This window comes from Tamandua tetradactyla, chromosome 18 (assembly GCF_023851605.1).
Source record: "Tamandua tetradactyla isolate mTamTet1 chromosome 18, mTamTet1.pri, whole genome shotgun sequence".
Classification (NCBI taxonomy): domain Eukaryota; kingdom Metazoa; phylum Chordata; class Mammalia; order Pilosa; family Myrmecophagidae; genus Tamandua; species Tamandua tetradactyla.
In genome coordinates, this window is record NC_135344.1 from 65,906,860 (window position 1) to 65,929,960 (window position 23,101).

The 23,101-nt window shown below is 35.6% G+C and overlaps 1 protein-coding gene across 5 annotated transcripts in view; it reads left to right on the top strand.

The window, feature by feature from the left end:
* The window catches only part of SMCHD1 (structural maintenance of chromosomes flexible hinge domain containing 1), a 211,088-nt gene that overhangs the window by 82,464 nt on the left and 105,523 nt on the right, over positions 1-23,101 (top strand). For all 5 annotated transcript variants that reach the window (XM_077135872.1, XM_077135873.1, XM_077135875.1 and 2 more), the window contains 8 exons: positions 2,620-2,734; positions 2,854-2,973; positions 15,832-15,998; positions 17,205-17,295; positions 17,987-18,197; positions 20,361-20,481; positions 20,561-20,744; positions 22,850-23,044. In XM_077135872.1, the coding sequence (XP_076991987.1) occupies positions 2,620-2,734; positions 2,854-2,973; positions 15,832-15,998; positions 17,205-17,295; positions 17,987-18,197; positions 20,361-20,481; positions 20,561-20,744; positions 22,850-23,044 (1,204 nt within the window). The remainder of the gene's footprint in view (positions 1-2,619; positions 2,735-2,853; positions 2,974-15,831; positions 15,999-17,204; positions 17,296-17,986; positions 18,198-20,360; positions 20,482-20,560; positions 20,745-22,849; positions 23,045-23,101) is intronic.

Consider the following 23,101-nt stretch of genomic DNA (forward strand, 5'->3'; position numbering starts at 1 on the left):
GATGTGCACATTTTGTGGAGGGTGTTTTTTGTGTGTAGAGGCATTGTGTGTGAGTGTGTATTTTTCAAAACCCCAGGTTTATGTTTGGGTTTTGTCAGGGCAGATTTGTGTTTCTGTATTGTACGGGGGCAGGCTTATGTATTCTGGAATGGTGGTTTTGGTATATTTTTTGAGGGAGAGTTTTTTTGTTGTGTGCTTTATTTATTTGGTTCAAGTATTACAGTGTCTTACCTTGTCGTTATTGAAGACAATAATGTCTTCAGTAGATTTGGGTCTCTGTCTGCCACTTAAATTAAAAAAATATATTTTTATTGACAAATTTTCACACACATACAGTCCATACATGGTGTACAATCAGTGGCTCACAATATCATCACATAGCTGAGTAATCATCACCATGATCGTTTTTGGAACATTTGCGTCACTCTAGAGAAAGAAAGAAAAAGAAAAAAGAAAAAACTCATGCATCTTACCCCTTACCCCTGCCTCTCATTGACCACTAGTATTTCAATCTCCCCAGTTTATTTTATCCCTTACCCCCCTATTGTTTATTTCTATTTTATCCATATTTTTTTTACTCATCTGTCTATATACCCTGGATAAAAGGAGCATCAGACACAGGTTTTCACACTCATACAGTCAAATTGTAAAAACTATATCATTATACAATCATTTTCAAGAATCAACTGAGACACAGCTCAGTGGTTTCAGGTACTTCCCTCCAGCCACTCCAATACACCATATGCTGAAAAGGGTTATCTATAAAATGCATATGAGTAACCTCCAGGATAACTTTTTGACTCTGTTTAAAATCTCTTAGCCATTTAAACTTTATTTTGTCTCATTTCTCTCTTCCCCTTTTTGGTCAAGAAGGTTTTCTTAGTCCCGTGATGCCGGATCCTGGCAAATCCTGCAAGTTCTGTCCCACATTGCCAGGGATGTTTATAGCTTTGGAAGTCATGTCCCACATATGGGGGAGGGCAAGTGAGTTTACCTGCCGAGTTGACATGGAGGCCACATCTGAGCAACAAAAGAGATTTTCTGCGAGTGACTCTTAGGCGTAATTATAAGTAGGCTTAGCCTGTCCTTTGCAGGAAAATGTTTCATCCTATTTAAAATATTTTAATTATCACTGTTTCCCTTTTTTTCCTCTCATTTTTGCTCCTATTTTTTCCCAATTCATTATTGTCTTTGTTGTTGCTTTTTTGTTCTTTCACGTTTTTACCTGTTTAATGTTTTAAAATTTATGTATTTCTTTTTTGGTTGTCCTTAAAATTTTTAAATACATATTTAACTTTAGCCTTCAAGTTTAAAAGTATCTCCTTCTCACACCGAGGATTTTGGGACACTTTAGCTCTGATTGCCTCCCTCCAGAATTAATGCTTTTCTTGCCCAGAATTTGATTCAGACATTCAAGAAATTTAACAATTTATACTCACTCTTTTTCCCTAACAACTTAAAAACAAATTTTATGACTTATAAAAGTTACCTTTATACTTGCTGTATTATATTGTTATATTGTGCTTGTAGGACTTTTCCTTTAGAGCACATCTCTCAGTGCTAGATTCCTTTGGACCTGTTCATTCTTTATTTAGCTCTAGTTCATAATTCTAGATTGGCATATTTCCCTGGGTATTTTGGAGAGAGTATTCAACTATCCTATGGTTGGTGTCAGAATCTGTTATCCTGTTTTATCTGTCAGTCTGTTTTCTAGTTCTTCTGTTTGTTTCTGGTATTTATATGATGTAGATTTTTTATCACTTGTTCTGTCTGGGGATGTTTGGTCTTCCCAGATCTGTGGAGCTATTTCTTTATTGGTTCGAGAATATTTGCACTTGTTATCCATTCTTTTTGTCGTCCCTTTCTAGAACTACATTTAAACTTATGTGATGTATTTTCCTTTAGTCTCTTTTGTTGTTTAATCTCACTTTGATATTTTTTCTTCTTTTCTTTCATTGTTTCTTATGGGTAAATTCTTCAGATATATCTTCTAATTCTGTAATTCTCTCCAGCCTATCAAAGCTCTAACTTTTCCATAGCTTTAGAAGTGGTTCCAGCCTCATCCTAATTCTTTTTATTCCTAAAAAATGGGAAATACTGTCCTTTGAGACCTTATGTATGTTTAGTTACCAGGGATGCCTCCTTTTCAGCGTATCATTATGGTACATTGAGAGTTTCTTTTGAGCTCTTCATCTGTCATGATACATGGAAGTGAGACATTCTTCACCTTTAAATCCTATTATTCTTTAGACAATTTTGTAACAAGTTTTGAAGTAGCAAACCATTTTGAAGAGAAAATTCAGGGGTCAATAAGATATATAAGGATAAGGATATTTCTTTAGTCTAGTTTAGTGAGAATTCCTGATTTAGTTGTAGGTGGTCCCAAGAATTTGCATTTCCTAAAGTTCCCAGGTGATGCTGATGCTGATGATCTAGGACCTGGACCTTGAAAACCATTGGACTAGATGAAATCTTGACTTTCAGCACTTATTTTTTCACCTTTAATAGAGGTGCTGTCTGACTAGGGATCAGTTGGTTAATAAAAGTGCTATAAAATTTTCCTTTGGCACATAAGTAACTTGTTTAAAACGACTGCATTAATGTGATGTTTTATTTTAGTGATCATTCAGGATATGTTCGTCCGGTACCAGTCCCGCGCAGCTTAAATAGTGACATTTCCTATTTTGGTGTTGGGGGCAAGCAGGCTGTTTTCTTTGTTGGACAGTCAGCAAGAGTAAGTAAAAAGATTTCTTATAAGTGAAAGTTGATCAAAATATTTTGAAGTTGACTCTGTCTAAATATGTTAGTTTAAGTGTTTGGAATTTTTAAAATGCTCTTTTTAATACTTAACAGATGATAAGCAAACCTGCAGATTCCCAAGATGTTCATGAGCTTGTGCTTTCTAAAGAAGATTTTGAGAAGAAGGAAAAAAATAAAGAAGCAATATATAGTGGATATATTAGAAACAGAAAGGTACAATATATTTGACCTCAGTAATTGTAAATTTGTACTTTTGGACAGATAATGTATGACAGAACTCTTTTTAAAAATTTGTATCTTAAGATACAAGAGTTGTTGCTTTAAAACCTTGAAAATGAGAAATGAGTTATTTTTTCATTCTTTTTCTTTTAATCGTATGAGCAGCAAAAATTACAATTTATATGCATTCTCAAGCTGTAGGTTTTCAGAAAACAAGTGGTCTTATAAAGCCTAGTAAGCATACTGTAAAGTGCTTGTAAAACTTAGACTTCTTTCCCTGGTCTGAATTTGAGTTTTCAAATCTTTGTTATGTAATAGCTGTAGACTACAATAGAAAACAGCAAAATTAGAACTCCAGAGAAAAAAGTGAAATATTAAATTTTGTTAAAAGTTTGAATTCTACATCGTATTTTAGTATAACAAAATTTCAACAAATTTGAATCTTGGTGGTGAGTATATGGTGTTTATTGTATTGTTCATCTTATCTCTGAAAAACTTTTTACTTTGAAATCTTTAATTTTGAGCTTTTTAGATTCTTTCTTGATTCTAAAAGAAACTATAGAAAATTTTATAGTGATTTTTAAAGAAAATAAAAATAATCCTAAATGCCAGAGAATAGTATTGATAACATTGAGATGGATTTCCTTCTAATTTTTTTCTTATAGATAATTTTGATCCCACATTATTTTAATTAGCATATTATTTTACCGTGTTATAAATTTTTTGGTACACAGCACATTTTAAATGGTTTCATATTGTTTGTTTGGATAAAAATGCTATAAACTACCTATTCTGTAGTATATTCAGCTTATTTCCAGGATTTTACTATAATTGTAAAGACATTTACAGTTAATATGTTTGTATAAAATTATGCTTGAATTATAGTCATTTTCTTACTCTAGATTATTAGAATTTTAATAAGTGGCAGTGACTCTGAACTTTTGAAATGTTCGCTGTATGCCTACAGAATTGCTTCATTTATTTAAATGTTGAACTCAGCAACAGGATATGAATGTGCTAATCTGACGATTTCCTTATTCTTTGAAAGAATGATAGGGGAAGAACAACATATTGGCAATTTGATGGGTGAAAGTAATACATTTTCTTCCATTACTAGTGGGCTGAATTTTGTTTTTCATGGTTATTAGCCAATTTTGTTTTCTCTGTAACTTAATATTCTCCCTTGTTCAGAAAATTTTTCATTTTTGTTTATCTCGTTTGTGCATCTAATAGTTTATGTATATTGATGCATTTAAATCTTGTTACCCTTAAACCATTTTCATCTTATCTTACAGTCACAAAGCTTTATAATTTATATTGGTGGAAATATTACTTGCTATGTTTAAGCTAGAGAAATATAGGAATTGAGAATTTAAATTATTCTCAGAACTGTATACAAATGACAAAACCTGGATAGAACTGGGGTCTCTTGGATTGTAATTTCTGTATCAGCTTTTCCTTTGTTTTATGCTTGGATCATTCCAACAAACATTTAATGAGTACCAGTAAGGAGATAGTTCTTTTTTTTTTCTTTTATTTTTTTAACTTTTTTTTTTGTGAAAAATAACATATATAAGAAAGCAGTAAATTTCCAAGTACATTTTAACAAGTAGTTATACAGCACATTTTAAAATTTGGTATGGGTTACTTTTTCATTTTTTTCTACTAGCTGTTCCAGACACTTGGGACCAAAAGAAAAATCAGTGTTATTATTTCAGCAGTAATAATCATTTGCTAAATTCCATGCTCTCTATTATACTCTTCCTTCCCCCCCCCCTTTTTTTACATTTTTGCAAAAATAACATATATATAAAAAGGCAATAAATTTCAAAGTATACTTTAACAAGAAGGGATTCAAAGTTTGGTATGTTTTAAAAATCTGCATGTATTAGGGTTCTCTAGAGAAACAGAATGAACAGGAGATATCTGTAAGTACAAGATTTATAAAGGTGTCTCACACAGCCTTGAGAATGGAAGTGTCCAAAATCCATAGGGCAGGTTGTGAACCTGGAAAGGTCTGGATGAACTCCACCAGAGAGGCTTGCTAGCTGAAGAAGCAGTGAAAAAGTCTCTCTCTTTTTAAAAGTCTGATTGGATTATCTCATTTGTGGGAGACATGCTTTAGTTGATTGCAGATGTAAGCAGAGACAGACTGATGATTTAATACACCAGCTTTCCAGTTTTTCAGACAGCCATGAAATATCCTTGCAGCAATCGTTATGCCACTGCTTGCCTGACCAGACAGCTTTCCATAATCACTTGGCCATGTTGACACCAGAACCTAACAGAGTCCACATGGTTATACACATCACCTCTGTACATCACCTTGATACACACTTTATTTCCAAATAGACCACAATAACAGACATATACTGACAATACTCAGCTGTCCTGCATACAACCAGAAATGCACTACATCTCTCCAGAATAGGGTGCAAGTCTTTAGGTAGCATTCACTCTTAAACTTCATATCCTGTGACTTAAATATTGTAATATGAAAAATACAACTTATGTCATATGATAAAAGGAAAACAATATGTTTTCTTATGTACAAGTGTAAACATACCTATAACAAAGCAGGGAAGAAATATTCGTACAATCATAGTCCTTGTTTCTGTAGCTGATCATGTGTTCATAGTTCATATTTATCACCCCCATTTTCTACTACCCATTCCATGTTCCCTTTACCCTCAGCAAACACTTCAGTTGGCCATGGTTCTTTGCCAGGTAGGGTGACCCAACCCTTCATTCCTGAAGTTTCTGGGCCATTGGTAGTCCTGCCTGGAATGGGTTGTTGCAGTTTTCCATGGACTTTAATAAAAAATAAGAAATGCCTTAGGGTATCACCTGTATTCCAGGAAAACTCTTCTTTATCTCCATTGTGTAGTTGCAGTCATATTTCCCCTAATAGTCAGGATCAGTCACCCCAGACAGAACAGTAATCTTTTTTTGTGCCTGTTGATTCAGTGGCATGAGAAGCCCGTGGTGGCCAGGTGGTAGTCTTACCTTCCAGTTCAGTGGAATCATTGTGTCACCTGGTAGGAGCACTCCTTCTTTTGGAACTAAGACCTATAGCTCAGCCAAACTTAAGGTTTCAGGGATAGGAAGCAAAAATTTTCTTCGTGGATCACTAGTGGTGATTGTAAGTGGTGCCTGTCCCATTTCCACCCCCTGATTCTTGGATCCATGCGTCCTGACTGGGAGAAACAGTGGTCACTGATTCAGAGCATTACACAGCCTCCTGGAAAACACTGCCCCAGCCCTGCAAGATATTGCTACCTAGTTGGTATCATAATTAGGTCTTCAAAAGGCCATCCTAAAAAAAAAAAAGGCCTTTCCACCATTCTCTCAACTCACCTGCTTCTGGATGACGGGAAACATGGTAAGACCAGAGAATTCCATGAGCATGTGCCCATTCCCACACTTCACTTGCTGTGAAGTAGGTTTCTTGTTCAGAAGCAATGTTGTATGGAATACTGTGATGGTGGGTAAGGCATTCTGTAAGTCCACGGATAGTAGTTACAGAAGCTTTGCATGTAGGGAAAGCAAACTCATATCCAGAGTATGTTTCTGTTCCAGTTAGAGCAAATCGTTGCCCCTTCCAAGATGAAAGTGGTTCAGTGTAATCAGCCTACTACCAGGTAGCAGGTACCATATCAGGGATTGAGTGTGGATCTCTGCTGCTGGCAGATTGGGTACTCACCAGTGTCTGTAGCCAGGTTGCACATGGTGAGTGGAAGTCCATGCATCACCTCCATTCCTACCACCATGCCCACTTTGTTCATGAGCCATTGGGTGGTGGTTGGAATGGCTGAGGAAAGAAGACCTGTATCCACAGGATGGGTCATTTAATCCACTTGATTATTAAAACCTTCCTCTACTAAAGTTACCCTCTGGTGAGCATTCACATGCCACACAAATATCTTCATATTCTTTGCCCCCTCAGAAAGGTCTATCCAAATACCTCTTCTCCAGACCTCTTTGTCACCAGTTTTCTGATTCTACTCCTTTGAGTTTGCTGATCATCCAGCCAAACCATTAGCAACAGCCCATGAGTCGGTGTACAAATGCGCCTCTGGCCAACTCTTCTTCCAAGCGAAATAAACAACCAGTTGCACTGCTCGAAGTTCCAACTACTTGGAGGATTTCTTCTTAACACTTAAAACGACATCTCAGAAAAGGGTTATGGTGCTGCAGCTGTCCACTTCCGTGTGGTCAAGTTTTCTCTTACTCAGCTGACTATAAGGAACTCCCCAAGAGGCCACAGCTCTGGTCTGGGAAAGAGAAGGTAATGTTGGCAGGAGTGGGGGCCATGGGCATTTGGGTTACTTCTTTGTGTAACTTACTTGTGTCTTCAGGAGTTGCTCGAACCCTTTATCTTATATAACCATTTCCATTTTATGATTGGAGTACTGCCTTGGATGCCCTATAGGGGCCTACCAAAAGCTCCAGACAGCATCCCTGTTTGCTACTGACACTTCCAGCACCATAGGATCTTCTAGGTCATATGGTCCAAGTTGCAGCATAGCTTGCATAGCAGCCTGGACTTGTCATGGAGCCTCCTCTTGTTCCAGTCCCCATTCAGACTAGCAGCTTTTTTGGTCAGTCAGTAAATCAGTAAATGGATCAGAGTAGCACACCCAAATGAGAAATATGTTATTTCCAAAATCCGTAGAGGCCAACTAGGCGTTGTGCCTCTCTTTTGGTCATAGGAGGGGCTGGATGCATCAGCTTATCCTTTACCTTAGAAGGGATATCTTGACATGTCCCACTGAGGTGTAAGTCCCCTGTATTTTTGTTGGATTTATCTCCCATCCCTTGACACATAAATGCCTTAACAATAAGTCTAGAGTACTTGCTAGGTCCAGTCAGCATAATATCATTAATATAATGGACCAGTGTGATGTCTTGTGGGAGGGAGAAATGATCAAGGTCCCTGTGGATAAGATTGGGACATAAGGGTAGGGAGTTGATATACCCCTGAGCCAGGACAGTGAATGTATACTGCTGGCCTTGTCAGCTGAATGTAAGCTGTTTCTGGTGGTCCTTACTGAGAGCTGTTGAGAAAAAAGCATTTGCCAAATAAATAGTTGCATACCAGATACTAGGTAATGTGTTGATTTGCTCAAGCAGTGATACCACATCTGGAATAGCAGCTGCAATTGAATTTACCACCTGGTTAATTTTATGATAATCCACTGTCATCTTCCAAGACCCATCTCTTTTCTGCACAGGCTAAGTAGAGTTGAATGGGAATGTGGTGAGAGTCACTACCCTTGCATCAAGTCCTCAAGAATGGTACTAATCTTTGCAGTCCCTCTAGTAATATGGTATTGCTTCTGATTCACTATTTTGCTAGGTAAGGGCAGGTCTGGTGGCTTTCGCTTGGCCTTTCCTACCGTAAAAGCCCTCACTCCATGATTGAGAGAACAAATGTGAGGATTCTGCCGTTTGCTGAGTATGTCAGTTCCAATTATGCATTCTGGAACTGGGGAAATACCACAGAATAGGTCCAGGGAACCACTGTACCCGATGTGAAATGGACTTTAGCTAGAACTCCATGGATCACCTGACCTCCATAAGCTCCTACTCTTTGACTGGTGGACCAGAGTGACATTTTGAGTCTCCTGGAATTAGTGTCACTTCTGAGCCAGTGTTCAATAATCCCTGAAATAGGTGATCTTTTTCTTTTCCCCAGTGCACATTTACCCTGATAAAAGGCTCTGGGTCTCCTTGGGAAAGGCTGGGAAGAAGACTAACAGTGTAAGTTTTGAACAGTGTGAAAGGGTCCTTCCCCAAGGGTACCTGGCCCTCCTCTCATTCAGGGGACTCTGGGTTTGTAAACTGTCTCAAGTCTGGGTATTGATTAAGGGGCCGTGATTCTCTGTTTTTGTAATTCAAATTATTAGAGTTCTGCTCACTTGACCTAGAGTTCTTCTGCTTATATAGCTCAAACAGAAATTTAGTGTACTGCCCATCTATTTCATTTCTAGGTACTCCATAATCTACTAGCCAGTATCACAAGTCTCTGCAAGTTAGATGATTTTGACAGTGCTTTGTATCTGCTGTCCATTATGGTGGCCACACCCATTTTGTCTATAGTGATTAACTGTCACCACATGCCTTCTGCCAACTTGGAATCTGCTCATCCCCATTGTGTTTAAGGATTCCAGCTCAGTGACAACAGTTCCCACAGTAATATGAAGGGTGACTACAGAGCTCTTCAGGGATGATGGAGCTAGTCTCGTGAATTGATTTCTCATGGTTATGGTGAAAGATGTGTCCTCTGGACATTCCTGGGGTGTGTGAGCAGGTCTTCCAAGATAAATCCATTCTGATATTCAAGTCTCTCTAATTCTCTGGCTCCCCTCATCTACAGTATACTAGGGCAGTTCTGGCATTTCGACCCCAGGTAATGTCGGCCACCTTTTGACCCATGTTTCAGCCAACCATCCCAACAAGCTGTTAATGCTCTTTCCAACCCCTCGAACTACAACATTGAATGCAGAATCTCTACTTAGTGGCCCATATTAATAAATTCAGCTTGACCCAACTTTGTATTCTTTCCACCATTATCTCACACTGACCCTTAATATCCATTCCCACATATATTCCCCTGATTTCTGTCTATTTAGTAAATTGGGAAACTCATGCATTTCTGTTGGAGTATAGCATGCCTTCTTATGAATCACACTTTGTACCTCCCCTGTTGGGGACTGTTGGAACTTTAGTCTATTTTTAGGTCTTGAAGAAAAGAGGGGTGGTATGGGTGGATCATGAAAAGAAATAGCGGTGTCTTTCAATCAAATGACCTCAGGGTATTCTGTTATAGTTTGTTCTGGTGAAACAGCATTAGTCTCTCCAGACAGCAGAGAGATGAGGGCTGTTTCCCCAGGGAGGTGGTTACAAGTTTAGCAGGCATTGAAAGGTTAATCTCTTTAGGTGGTGGTTTGATGTCAGACTCCTCTGGGTAGCCTGAAGGCCAGGAAACTGTTTCCTTAAGGCAGGCTGGATGTTGGTAAGCTCTTTCTTTGGGGCAGTACATTACAGATCTATCTAGCAAAGGCTCAGCAGCTTCCAGGGGCTCCATCTGCCAATCGCCCTCATTATCGAGCTGTATATCCCCATCTCACATTTCAGGATCCCATTCTTTTCCAATCAAAGCCCTTACTTTAACAGCAAATACCCTGCAAAGTTGAGATTTTAGTTTACTTTGTAAGTTTGCTACTCGCACAGTGAGGCTCTGTGTCTGGTTTTCAGAGATCTCAAGTCTGCGAACACAGGAAATGGGATTTTCTTTCAGAGCATACATACAAAGTTTTATGTTCATAGGGCACTTAAGTTGCAAATTTGAAGCCTTCAGCTCTTTCCTTTCCATCATTACTGTATCCAACATATAAACAGCAACCAGCCAACATCATTATACCCCTTAATTCCACAAAACATCGTAAAGGTGTCAGAATACTCTCTCCCGGAGCCTTGCCTCATATAAGTATACAATTAGCAGAATCTAATGGTGATATTTTGCGTATTTCTCTTGCCAACTTACCCCATGGACTATTAATGTCATCTTGATTATTCAAACAGGGTCATTAGTGCCTTAGAATCTTATTAGAGTAGAAAACCTATTGTAAAAAACTATTTTTAAGATTCTGTTTCTCAAGAACCACTCCTGGTACCAAGCTGTATTAGTCAGGGGTCTCTAGAGAAACAGAACCAACAGGAGACATTTGTAAATATGTGATTTATAAAGGTGTCTCATGTAATCTTGGGCATGAAAGAGCCAAATCTATAGGGCAGGCTATGAAGCTGGCAGCTCCAATGTATTGTCTAGAGGAACTCCCCAGGAGAGGCTTGCTGGCTGAATAAACAGTGAAAAGTCTCTAGTCTTCCTTTAAAGTCTTTCAGTTAATTGGGTTATCTCACTTATCTCACAAATAAGAGACATGTCTTATTTGATCTCAGATATAATCAGCTGCAACTGCACTGAGTTGACTGATGATTAATATACCAGCCTTCTGGTTTATCAACCAGGCATGAAATATCCTTGCAGCAAAGGTCAGGCCTGTGCTCACCTTACCAGAAAACTGCACATCATCACTTGGCCAAGTTGACACCAGAACCTAACCATCACACCACAATTTCAGGTTTTTTTCTTCTAATTGCTCCGAAACACTGGAGTCTAAAAGAAATATCAATGTAGTGATTCAATAGCCATATTCGTTAGTTAAATCCTACTTTCTCTGTTATACCTCCTCCTTCTTTGATCCTTCTCCCAGTCTATAGGGATCTTTAGGCAATGCCCATTCTGACTTTTTCACGTTGAGAAGGGGTGTTGACAATATAGGATAGAGAAATGGAATTAGCTGATACTCTTAGAGTGGCAGGCTCCTCCAAGTTTCAGGACTTATCTGACCTAGGAACCCTCTGGAGATTATAGGTTTCAGGAAAGTAAACTTAGTACATGAAACATTTGTAGTTTCTCAGAACCCTCAGTGTTGTTTAGTTCCTGTTCTGAGTTCCATGTGTTTGGGTTGTTGTAATAAACTATCCGGAAAGGTTGGTTTAGATTGTGTGTTACAGAAAATTCAGGTTCTAGACATGATAAACTCTCTGCCTTTGGTCTCATACTCTAGAGTACATACAGTATAATCCTTTGCCCTGTATTCTGATAAACCTTAGTTCCAACCAGATGTCTTTCTTTTTATCTCTATTGAAGCCTGATCTCTTTTTCAATTATTTTAACACTTATTGAATGTAGTAATGCTGACTTTAAGAGCTGCGGACCTCTGTCTCCAAGTCCCAGGTACCCAAAGTTCCAGGGGAAGTACCAGCCTATATACATACAGAACAACATCTCAGAATCCAGAAACACACCTACAAGTCCAGACTAAGTGTGGGGGTTATAAGAGTCCATAATCCAGACTCCACTTTTCTTACAAGTTTTTTCTAAAAGAAATGCCGTATTTCTTTTAGAAAAAAACAAAAGAACAAATACTGTATTTGTTCTTTTGTTTCTGGCTTATTTTACATAATATAAAGTCCCAAAAGTTCCCTCACCCCGCCATGTGCCTCATGACTTTGTTCCTTTTTGTAGCCACACAGTATTTTATCATATGTATATACCACAGTTCCCCTTTCTTCTCAGTCATTTTACCCTTTTGCCCCCTCCATCTATTGGGTATCATGTCCAAAATAATACCAAAATAAACAGTCCATGTTTTACATTGTCCTCACTTTGCTGTACAGTCATCAGTACTCTCAATTTTAGATAATTTTCATTGGTCCAAAGAGACAGAGAACTGATAAACACAGCCTCTCCAAATATCAAATCTAAACCTTCCCCTATCTCTTGTCTCTCCTACCCAGTTATTTACCCTTAGTACTCCTGTGTTACTGTTAATGTCTTTCTGTTAACTGTAGGCTATAGCGTGCAATATTAGTTTTCCCCCTATATCCCAATATTAACTCTTTGTGCAAGATCAGATGTTTGAAGTAATTCATGCAATAACTTATAATTGGAGAGTTAATTGGAGAGATACATGGCTCTATATAATCCTTTTCAATCATATTCACCTTCAATATGACAGTTTTACTTATAATCCCACTAATGTATTACCATCACTTCCTATCTGTTCCCTTACATTTTAGTTCAACCTCATTGGGTAGCCGTTCACTCACTGTTCTAGTTCGCTAGCTGCCAGAATGCAATATACCAGGAACAGAATGGCTTTTAAAAAAGGGAATTTAATAAGTTGCTAGTTTACAGTTCTAAGGCCGAGAAAATGTCCAGTCAAAGGCATCCAGAGAAAGATACCTTGGTTCAAGAAGGCCGATGAAGTTCAGGGTTTCTCTCTTAAGTGGAAGGGTATATGACGAGCACAGAGTTTCTCTCTCATCTGGAAAGGCACATGATACAGGGTTCCTCTCTCATCTGGAAGGGCATATGGTGAACACGGCATCATCCTCCAGCTTCTTCTCCTGGCTTCTTGTTTCATGAAGCTCCCTGGGAGGCATTTTCCTTCTTCATCTCCAAAGGTCACTTGCTGTTGGACTCTGCTTCTCATGGCTGTGTCATTCTGCTCTGCTCTCTCTGAACTGCCTATTCTCCAGAATGTTTCCTCTTTTATAGGACTTCAGAAGCTAATCAAGACCCACCCAAATGGGTGGAGACATGTCATCACCTAATCCAGTTTAACAACCACTCTCATTTATATCACATCTCCAGAGAGACGATCTAATTACAGTTTCAAACATACGATGTTGAATAGGGATTAGAAGAAACAGCTGCCTTTACAAAATGGGATTAGGATTAAAACATGGCTTTTCTAGGGGACAGACATCTTTTCAAGCCAGCACACTCACCTCTAGCTTCTGTGTACCTTTAGGTCCCCTGTATTCTACATTGTAAGCCTGTAAGTTTACCTTTGCCAGAGTCAAACCACAGAATCATATAGAAATGATCATTTTGCGTTTCACTTATTTCACTCAGCATTGTGTCCTGAAGGTTCATCCATGTTGTCCTGTGCTTCAGATTCTCATTTCGTCTTACTGCTGCATAATATTCCATTGTATGTATATACCAATTTTCTTGGTCTATTCGTCTGTTGATTAGTACTTCAACAATCCAAAAGATGGATTGTTCCCATCTTTTGGCAATTGTGGATAAAGCTGCTATGAACATTGTGTGCAAAAGTCTGTTCAGGACCTAGTTTTCTTCTTTTCTGACCATTCCTTTTCAACTTCCCTTTTTTGATGACTCCTCTGCCTCTGATGTGCAGTAATTTTCAGATTGCAGGTGAGATTAATAGTTCTTGATCTACAATAAACAGTCTTTCTTCTGTGGGCCTTATAAATGTGATGTCTTACATATATATACATGCCATTTAAATATCAACAGCCATCATATCTATATTTCTTACTAAGAATTTTCTCTTAAGATTGAGATACTGGATCAGTCTGAATTTAGTAAAGTTCTAAGAACTTTAAACAGAAAATAATTTAGCAAAGGAAATTAGATGCTTGTATATTTTGTTGGAAGGATTGAAGGAATGCGCTCCAGGCTGAGCCTCCTGGAATGATTCCAAGACACTCAGAATTAACTTCACAGGATGCTGCAATGTCGTCTGTCACGTGAAGTTGGAGCACCACCCCTAGAACTGAATACTGAAACCCTTTGCCATAGCTGTGGTCCAAGAGTTGGAAAGGTTTCACTGCCATAGTTTCCCCAGCGAGTTCTGCAATGACCTTTTGGTACTTGAAGCTGGAGTCTGGATATGCTGATCTTTTTGTGACCTTGCTTGGTAATAGAAAACTTTTGCCTTCCAAGTTCTTGTCTAGTGCAACTAATTGGTAAAACACAGTTTACGTTTACCATCTGAATGAGAAGAATGTGGGAAAATATACTTTTTGGCTTTCCAACCTCTACAGCCTAAAAGGGCATGCTAAAAGATGGTAGAAATGGATGATGAATACTAACTGATCATATCCGGCACACCTACCTGTATTTCCAAGTTTAGTTGGATGTACTTCTCTAGGTGTTCCATAAATAACTCATATTTAGCATATACCTTTTTTATTCTTCCCTCCCTTGTCCCTCCAACAACTCTAAGCAATTAATGGTACCTCCTGGCTATGCTGTTTGAAACGTTAATCCTTGTCTTTAATCATTCACCACATGTAATTGTCTTTGAAAATGAATTCTTTCATCTACTTTCTTCCACCCATTTTCCACTGCTGGAATTCAGCCTTTCCAGCCTCATCTTTCGTATGTGTATCATATATTCTAAGTTACCTTGTTTACCCTATACTCTCAAATTCTTCATCTTTTCATTTATCTAGAATGTACTTCATTCATCAGCTGAGTGAATGTTACCTCTCTTCTAGATCTTGTTTCATAGCTTTATAGTGGTACCTTTTTCATAATCATGTTTTTCATCTCCTACCGTATGAAATTTGTAGAGAGGAAAGGTACTCTCTTATTTATCTTGGAGTCTGTGTTCCTCGTTCCAGGATGATACATAGCTCTTAGATGGTGCTTGGTAAGTATTTGGACAATGAATCTATATCACTAGTAAATCCACAATAACCTATTAAGTCTAAGAGTATATAAGATGTGACTTTTGTATGTTACAGATTGTAGCTATAATATTAATTTGGTGCGTAGGGATGCATTAGAAGCATTTTGAAGAGTTTTTATTTTTAATTAGTAATACAATAATACAGGCTTAATTCAAAAGAAAACTGACCAATTTCCTAGAGATAATAGTTTAGTATATATCTTTACAAATTTTTGTGTATATAGCAACATGCTACTTTGTGTATGTAGGCAATTTTAACACAAATAGAGTCATACTACAAATTGAGAAATTTGTAATTCCTGTTCCACACACCTCCCTTCCCCAAGCATTGGTGCCTAGAATGATTTTACTATGTATATAAAGCACAGTATGTTTTGGCTAAGCCAGCTGGGTCCAGGCTGCCTCCCAGTTTTCATGAATATGGAAGACTGGGTGTTGTTTCTGACCAAGTTAAGTGGTAGATATTTCAAGCAAAGACTCCTCCTCACTTGGGTAAGTGTCCTCAATTTTTAAGGCATTTTTCTTCAGTATTTACTTTTTGTCTGTACATTGTCTTTTATGATTCTAAAATTGGTTTGGCATTATGGGATGGGAACTCCTTTATGTATGCTAGCTTATTAGTGTGTATAAAGGTTCCCATCTTTGTAGCATTGTCACACTCAGCTGGTCTGTTATATTTTCCCAGCAGTTTCATCCAAAACTTTTTATAAAGCCTGTTTATTTGTATAATTGTAATTTAGGCTTATCTAATGTGTTATGTTCACTCTTGTAGCCGTCTGATTCTGTTCACATTACTAATGATGATGAAAGATTTCTACATCATCTTATCTTAGAGGAGAAGGAAAAAGATAGCTTTACTGCTGTGGTTATCACAGGGGTACAACAAGGACACATACAGTACTTGAAAAATTACTTCCATCTTTGGACACAACAGTTAGCGTAAGTAATTATATTTGATTCAGGGAGTATTGCCACTTATCTCTTTTCTGACAGAATATGTTACAAATTTTTAGCCTCTTTATTATCCTCCCTGGTCCTTTCCCATTTCCTTCCTTTCAGAACAGTGTCTAGTTCTGTGATATTGGTGATAAAATCATTCAGTATTTGTTCGCTCTGGAAATATTTATAGTATATTTAATGTGTAAATATTTATAGCACATTTAATGTCCTGAGCATTGAGGTGCATGCTTTTTGACATCTATTATAAAATTAAAAATAAACTTCAGAATTTATCAATTTCAGCACCCCTGCTCCCATATCCCCCTTTTGTGCTGCTTCTCCATAGCAACTGTCATAATCTTCTATACCATAGATTTTATTTACTTTTTTTTGTCTGTTTCTTCCCATTGGAATTTTGTATGTCTTTCCCCTTTTTTATTTACTACTGTGTTCTCATTATCTATAAGAATGCCTGCTATACAGTAGATGCTCAGTAAATGTTGAATAAACATATCAAGCTTATTGACATTTTTTAAAAACCCTTAATGTTTGGCATGTTAATACTGAAAATAAGTCACTGTATAGCTATTCCAGCAAAACTTAAAGTTATTCTATAGTAACTATATCCCATTAGGCAAAATCAGAGGACTGTTTCTATGATCGCTTTTTTCCTCTTTTCCCTATAGCTGTATAAAGGATAACATTTACTAGATTGTTCCTATAATTTGCATTAATCTAAATTACTAAATCTTGCAAAATGAACACATTTGCACAAAATCTTTGCTTTAAAAAAGTATCTTTTAATTACTGATTGTTTATGTAGAATGGAATGATTTCTAAATGTTTTGTTAGTTAATCTTTTTTAATTAATAAGATAAATAAATAAATAAATAAATAAAAAAGTATCTTTTCACATTTACCCAAAAGACTATCACACTTTGAGATTCTCTGTATTATACATAAATGTTGTGCCAACATAGTTTTAAATTTTTTCCTTTTATGGTAGAGAAATTTGTTTTTTACTAATACCTTTTTCAGGATTGTTATTACCATTAAATGGGATACTGTATAAAAACTTCTTAAAATTATGCTTAGTACTTAGTAAGTAATGCTTACTAAATAGTTATAAAATAGTTTTTGGTAGAAGATTATATAGCTGTAATTTTTTGTGAATTAAAAGTATAAGGTTATTCTTCTGTATTTTAGGCATATTTATCATTACTATATTCATGGCCCAAAGGGAAATGAAATACATACTTCAAAAGAAGTTGGACCTTTCAACAACATTGATATTGAAGTAAGAAAATAATCCATTTTAAAATATTATAGATAATTATGTGTCTGTTCTAGGCCCAAGTTACTCTGGATAACAAAAATTGGTCAGTGGTTAAACAGTGCCTCTCCTTGTCTTTTACCAAAGTACTTTGCTAATTTAATATCCAAGTAAAGAGATCATTTCTAGATGTATTTTCCTTGAACCGTCATTTACTGTAGTGACTTGGTTTCTGTTTTTCATCTCTCTTCTGTAGAGAGATGAGTTGTTGCTCAACATCATGACTTGAATCAGGGAGGAAAAGGATCATAATATAACTTTTCTTTGCTTCATAGATGTTTTATGGTAGTGTCTTAAGATTTAAAAGCAGAGAACATTTGAATGTTGAGCTTTCAATCCCCTTGCCCTCAAGTTAGAAATTATTTCACAAGCATCATTGCCGCACTATCTATCTCTAGCAACAAACCTTGAATTAAATGTACTCAATATTTACTTTCCTTCAACTCTGTTTTATTTTTTCTTTATTGTTAGTAGTATATTCCTTATTGGGATGTGACTAGCTAACGTATAAAAATACATACTTTTTTTCATTAAGCAAGATAATTACTTGTAACAAATAAAAGTAGTTTTTGCCTATTCTGTTTTTGGATCCTAGCTGAGAACAAAAGTGAAGTCACCATAGGATTTAATTATTTTTGTTTTATTTTTATTTTAGATTTCTATGTTTGAAAAAGGGAAAACACCTAAGATTGTCAACCTAAGGGAAATACAAGATGACATGCAGACGTTGTATATAAATACAGCAGCTGATAGCTTTGAGTTCAAGGCTCATGTTGAAGGAGATGGTGTAGTAGAAGGGATTATCCGATACCATCCTTTCTTATATGATAGAGAAACTTACCCTGATGATCCATGCTTTCCCTCAAGTATGTTAATCTGTTTGTTATATTAGCTACAAAATGTGAAGTTGTGATTTAGTATAGTGATTTGTTTTGTTAATGAATGTTATTAGTTCAGTATCAAAGTTAGATGAATAAGCATTTAAATTGTTTTCCTTATATAGGTCTTCTTATATTGTTAGGTATTTGTGACATTTGTAATTCTTGGTTTTTATATATATTCAATTCCAGACGAATAAGCACTAGCTTTATGAAAACCTCATATATTCCTTTCTCATACATCTCTTATTGAACTGAACTTTTAGTTAAGTACTGCGTATTAATCTTGATGTATTCACCTTATTGTCTTTCTTTATCTTTGATTATGTCAATATTTATAAAAAAAAGTTTTAAACTTTATGTAGTCATATCTATTAGTTTTTTTCTTTATACTTTCTGATTTTGTCTCGCTATATAAAGGCTTCTTATACCTCAGAATTATAAAATATCCAGTAGTTTTATGGGGTATTATTTTCTCATTTGTGTTTTGATCTTTAATACATCTGTAATCTCCTTTTTCGTGTATAGGGTAAGATAGGAATTTAACTTAATTTCTGGGTGGAAGTTTCCTAGTACCAATTTTGAATATTATAATTTTCCCTTACTTTTCCTTTAGTGTCACTTAAAATGTATTTGCTTCCCATAAGTATGCAAGATCTGGATTATTTACTTTGTGGCATTGATCTAGTTTGTATTTTTATATACGAGTGATGATACTGTCTTGTAGCTTTACACTGCGTATTTTATCACTGTTTTTCTTCTTTGAGAATAGTCTTAATTCTTAAACTTTTGCTCTTTTAAATAAACTTTGGAATCAGTTTCATACAATCACTTAAAAAAATCCTTTTGAGCCAATTAGGATTACATTGAATTTATAGATTAACCCTGCTAAATTTTCTCATACAGACTTTTTCCTTAGTACGTCCTTAGTGTTGTGGGTTTTGAAAACAGATTTCCTGAGTTTGAATGCCATCTTTGCCACTTTCTACTGCGTAAACATGGACAAACTACTCTCTGCCTCAGTTTCTCATCTGTAGAATGGAAATAATAGTTCATACCGCATAACAGTATAGAAGGGTTGAATAAGAAACTGCTCCAAGCCCAACATTATATATTTAGTAAGTGTTCTTGCTCAGGGGCCTGCCTTCCATGGATTTCTCTACCCTTTTTTAATTTGCTATTTCTAATTTTTATGTACTTGCTGGCAAGAACAAAATAAAGTTCTTCAAATGATGTCTTCAAATGAAATTCTTCAAATGATTTGAGTGATGACCAGAGGGGTGTTCCTCTAAGCATGGTAATTTTGTTTTAGAAAGGAACTCTTGTGAGGGCTTTTTGGGGTTGGAGGAGAGCTTTATTTTAGATGGATGACTTACTGCCAGCATAACTGAGGTGCTACTCTATCAAGATCATAATAGCTCATCCTAATTTATCTGAAGATAGGAGAATGTATTGCTAACAAACATAAATTTACTGGCAATTATGCTAATTATATTTTTGCTGCTATTAACATATTTGTAGACATTTAGTAATGTATACATCTAATTGTGTGCATATTTCATGCTCACCTGAATATATTTGAAAATTTAATAGTTAAATAAGGTAAATTTAAATCTTGTATTGACTGATTTGTACAAACTAAGCAAACTCGTAACTGAACACCATAGGTTGAGATGATTTTCATATGAATATGCTGGGCCTTACAGAATTGTGAAAACTTTGTTTTGAAAACAATATTCAAGGTGCTGTATTTGCAGGTAGAAGAGGTTTCATCATAGGACATATTCTCTTTGGTTGTATGAGGTTTTCTGTTTTTTATTCTACAAATAGGTTTTAAAGATTTCAGGCTCAGCAGCTAGGTTAGTGCTCTGAACACATGTTTTGTTTAATGTATAAATAGGTAATTATTGATTTTTGAATGACAAACTCCATGGGTAATTTGTGATCCCCTTCATCCTCAGAAAGACAGATTTCAAAACAGTAAAACTGCCCTTAGTTTTTATAAAGTGCAATTTACGAGCTCATACAGATTTGTTAAAGTTTCTCTGAAACAACTGTAATAATTCACTGAAAGACATTGACTTCCTAGTGATAGAATTGAGCATGCCTTATAGCAGTAAACATTTTGTTCCGCTTACCACTTTGACCTAGAATTAAAAGATGAAGATGATGATGATGATTGTTTCATACTTGAGAAAGCAGCAAGAGGGAAAAGACCTATTTTTGAATGTTTTTGGAATGGACGATTAATACCATATACGTCTGTAGAGGAGTAAGTTTTGACTTTCTGCTGAAATTTTATTGCTTTTTAATCTTACCTTTTTACTAACTGTTAGTTTGTTCTCTTTAAGCTTTGACTGGTGTACTCCTCCTAAGAAAAGAGGACTTGCACCAATTGAATGCTACAATAGAATATCTGGTGCATTATTCACTAATGACAAATTTCAGGTCAGCACAAATAAATTGACTTTTATGGATCTTGAGCTAAAATTGAAAGATAAGAACACTCTTTTCACAAGGATCTTAAATGGACAGGTATGATTTTAAATATCAAGTTTTGAATATTAACAAATGTTATATTTTTAAATAAAATGAGTCATAGGTAGTGTAGGTTTATACTGATATTTTGTGTTCTTGGGATTTTATTTAATCAAAATACTCCATAATGTATAAATAAATTTTTCTTCATGAGCATTTGAGTATTCACATTGCTCAAAAATTGCAAACTGATTAAACCATGTTTGGATAAAATGTACAGATCTTTATTAGATCTTAATATCATGCCCTTAACGTAGTGAATAAAATCTAAAGGAGCATCTTCATTTGATAAGGACATACTTGAATTAATGTGTAAGAAACATGTGCTGTGTTTGTGTATTAATAATGTAAATATGTATTTTTAATCTAGTCTTGATGAAAAATGGGGTAGAACTATGAAATACTCTGGACTAAAAGGTAGTTTGAAATTATTCAATATTAAAATATATGCATAGATATGATAAAACAAGAATTATGCCACTCTGAATAAATTTTTTAAGACGTTAAATGGGACTAAGGTATTTTTATTCTACCCACAGAAATTTTTACTTTCAGTAGTGATGAGTTATCAAGGGATATGCATTTATCACCTTAAGTTTGCTGGGCAGTAAATGTAAATATGTAGCATATAATATTTATAGTCAGACATTCCTGATAGACATTGAGATTAATTTTGCTGTTATAAAAAGTTATAAACCATATAAGATTAAGTTGCTTTTTCGTAATCCACTGAGAAATACCATGTAAAAATGTATTAGTAGTCAATTATGATACACTTGGAATTCATTTTTATATTATGGTATTTATTGAGTAGTTTGGTCTTTCCCAGTTATCGATAATAGGTAAATTTTCTTACTTTTTTCTATTGTATTTTTAAATATATATTTTTAATTTTGAAAAATATCAAATACACAGAAAAATAGAACAAATAATATAAGAAATATCCATGTGGTCTTCTTGTAGATTGACTGTCACACAAAACACACGTTATGTTTTGTCACACAATTGAGTTTCTGGATTTGATTGAAGTATCTAGTTATCTGTTTGCTTAATAATGAATCCTGAGCGTTTTTTAAGTGTTATCTTAGCCTTGAATTGTGGTGTAAAAATCTGGCTGGCAGACTTTCACATTCCTAGTTATATTTTAAAGATTATCCAGTGAATTAAACATAAGTTGATAAGAGAGTTATAGGAGAGAATTGGTACCTGGGAACAGGAGTGGGAGGAAGATTTCCTTGACACTATTTAACCTTTTATACCTTTAAGTGTGTATGTTGAAATAACTTACTACAAAACAAAATTTTATTTTTGAGACTCAGATATTGGCTCTCTAACTGAAGATTTTAAAGTGTAAAAACTTCAGCTGAAATTTTTAGTTTTGCTTCATTTTCCTTCAGAAATGATGTATTATAGTATGGAGGAAGGAATCAACTTCTGTTGATTTATGAATTGTCTTCTGTGAAAACATGTAAAGTGGAGGTTGTCTCATTTTCCTGAAGATCTTTGTATATTTTTAAAAAACACTTTATATTTTATAATTTTAAGTTTATTTTTTAAATAGAGAAGTGCATATAATACAAAATTAAAAAAGAGTTTATAGCAGTAGTTCTCAAAGTGTATTTCATTGTTACCCTCATAAAAAGACCCTTTTCAGAATTTTTTTTTCTAATCACTACCCCAATGAAATTATAATACCACAGATAACACTTTTTATTGCCCCCTCTGAGAATGCACTGTTCATAGTGAGAAGACTTTCTCCTACAGATGCATTCTCATAGCCAACTGCTTCTGCTTCTCATGGCAGCCAAGACAGTATTACTCAGTTTTGATGTACCCTAGGTTATAAAGCAGAAAAGGAAGCTTTGTTGTTGGTATTGGCCATTGAGGCCTTGGATCCAGGCATAACATCAAAGAGTTCCGTCTTCAGTAATAAACTTTTGTGAAACCTAATTGGTAGGGGAGTAGGACCCAGCAAAATGTTTTTCTTTTTTATTAGACTTTTCTTAATTGGGGTATAAAAGAAAATGTGGAATAAATTGTAAGCATCTATAGTGATGTTTGTTTACTAGTTAAGTATATTTTACATAAATTTTATTTTGCAGGAACAGCGAATGAAAATTGATAGAGAGTTTGCTTTGTGGTTGAAGGACTGTCATGAAAAATATGACAAACAAATAAAATTTACACTGTTTAAAGGAATAATTACACGGCCTGATCTTCCTTCTAAAAAACAGGGCCCTTGGGCCACATACTCAGCAATAGAATGGGATGGAAAAATATACAAAGCTGGACAGCTGGTAGGTTTATTTTTTAGATTCAATTTTTGGTGTACTTTAAAATTAAATTAGATCTGT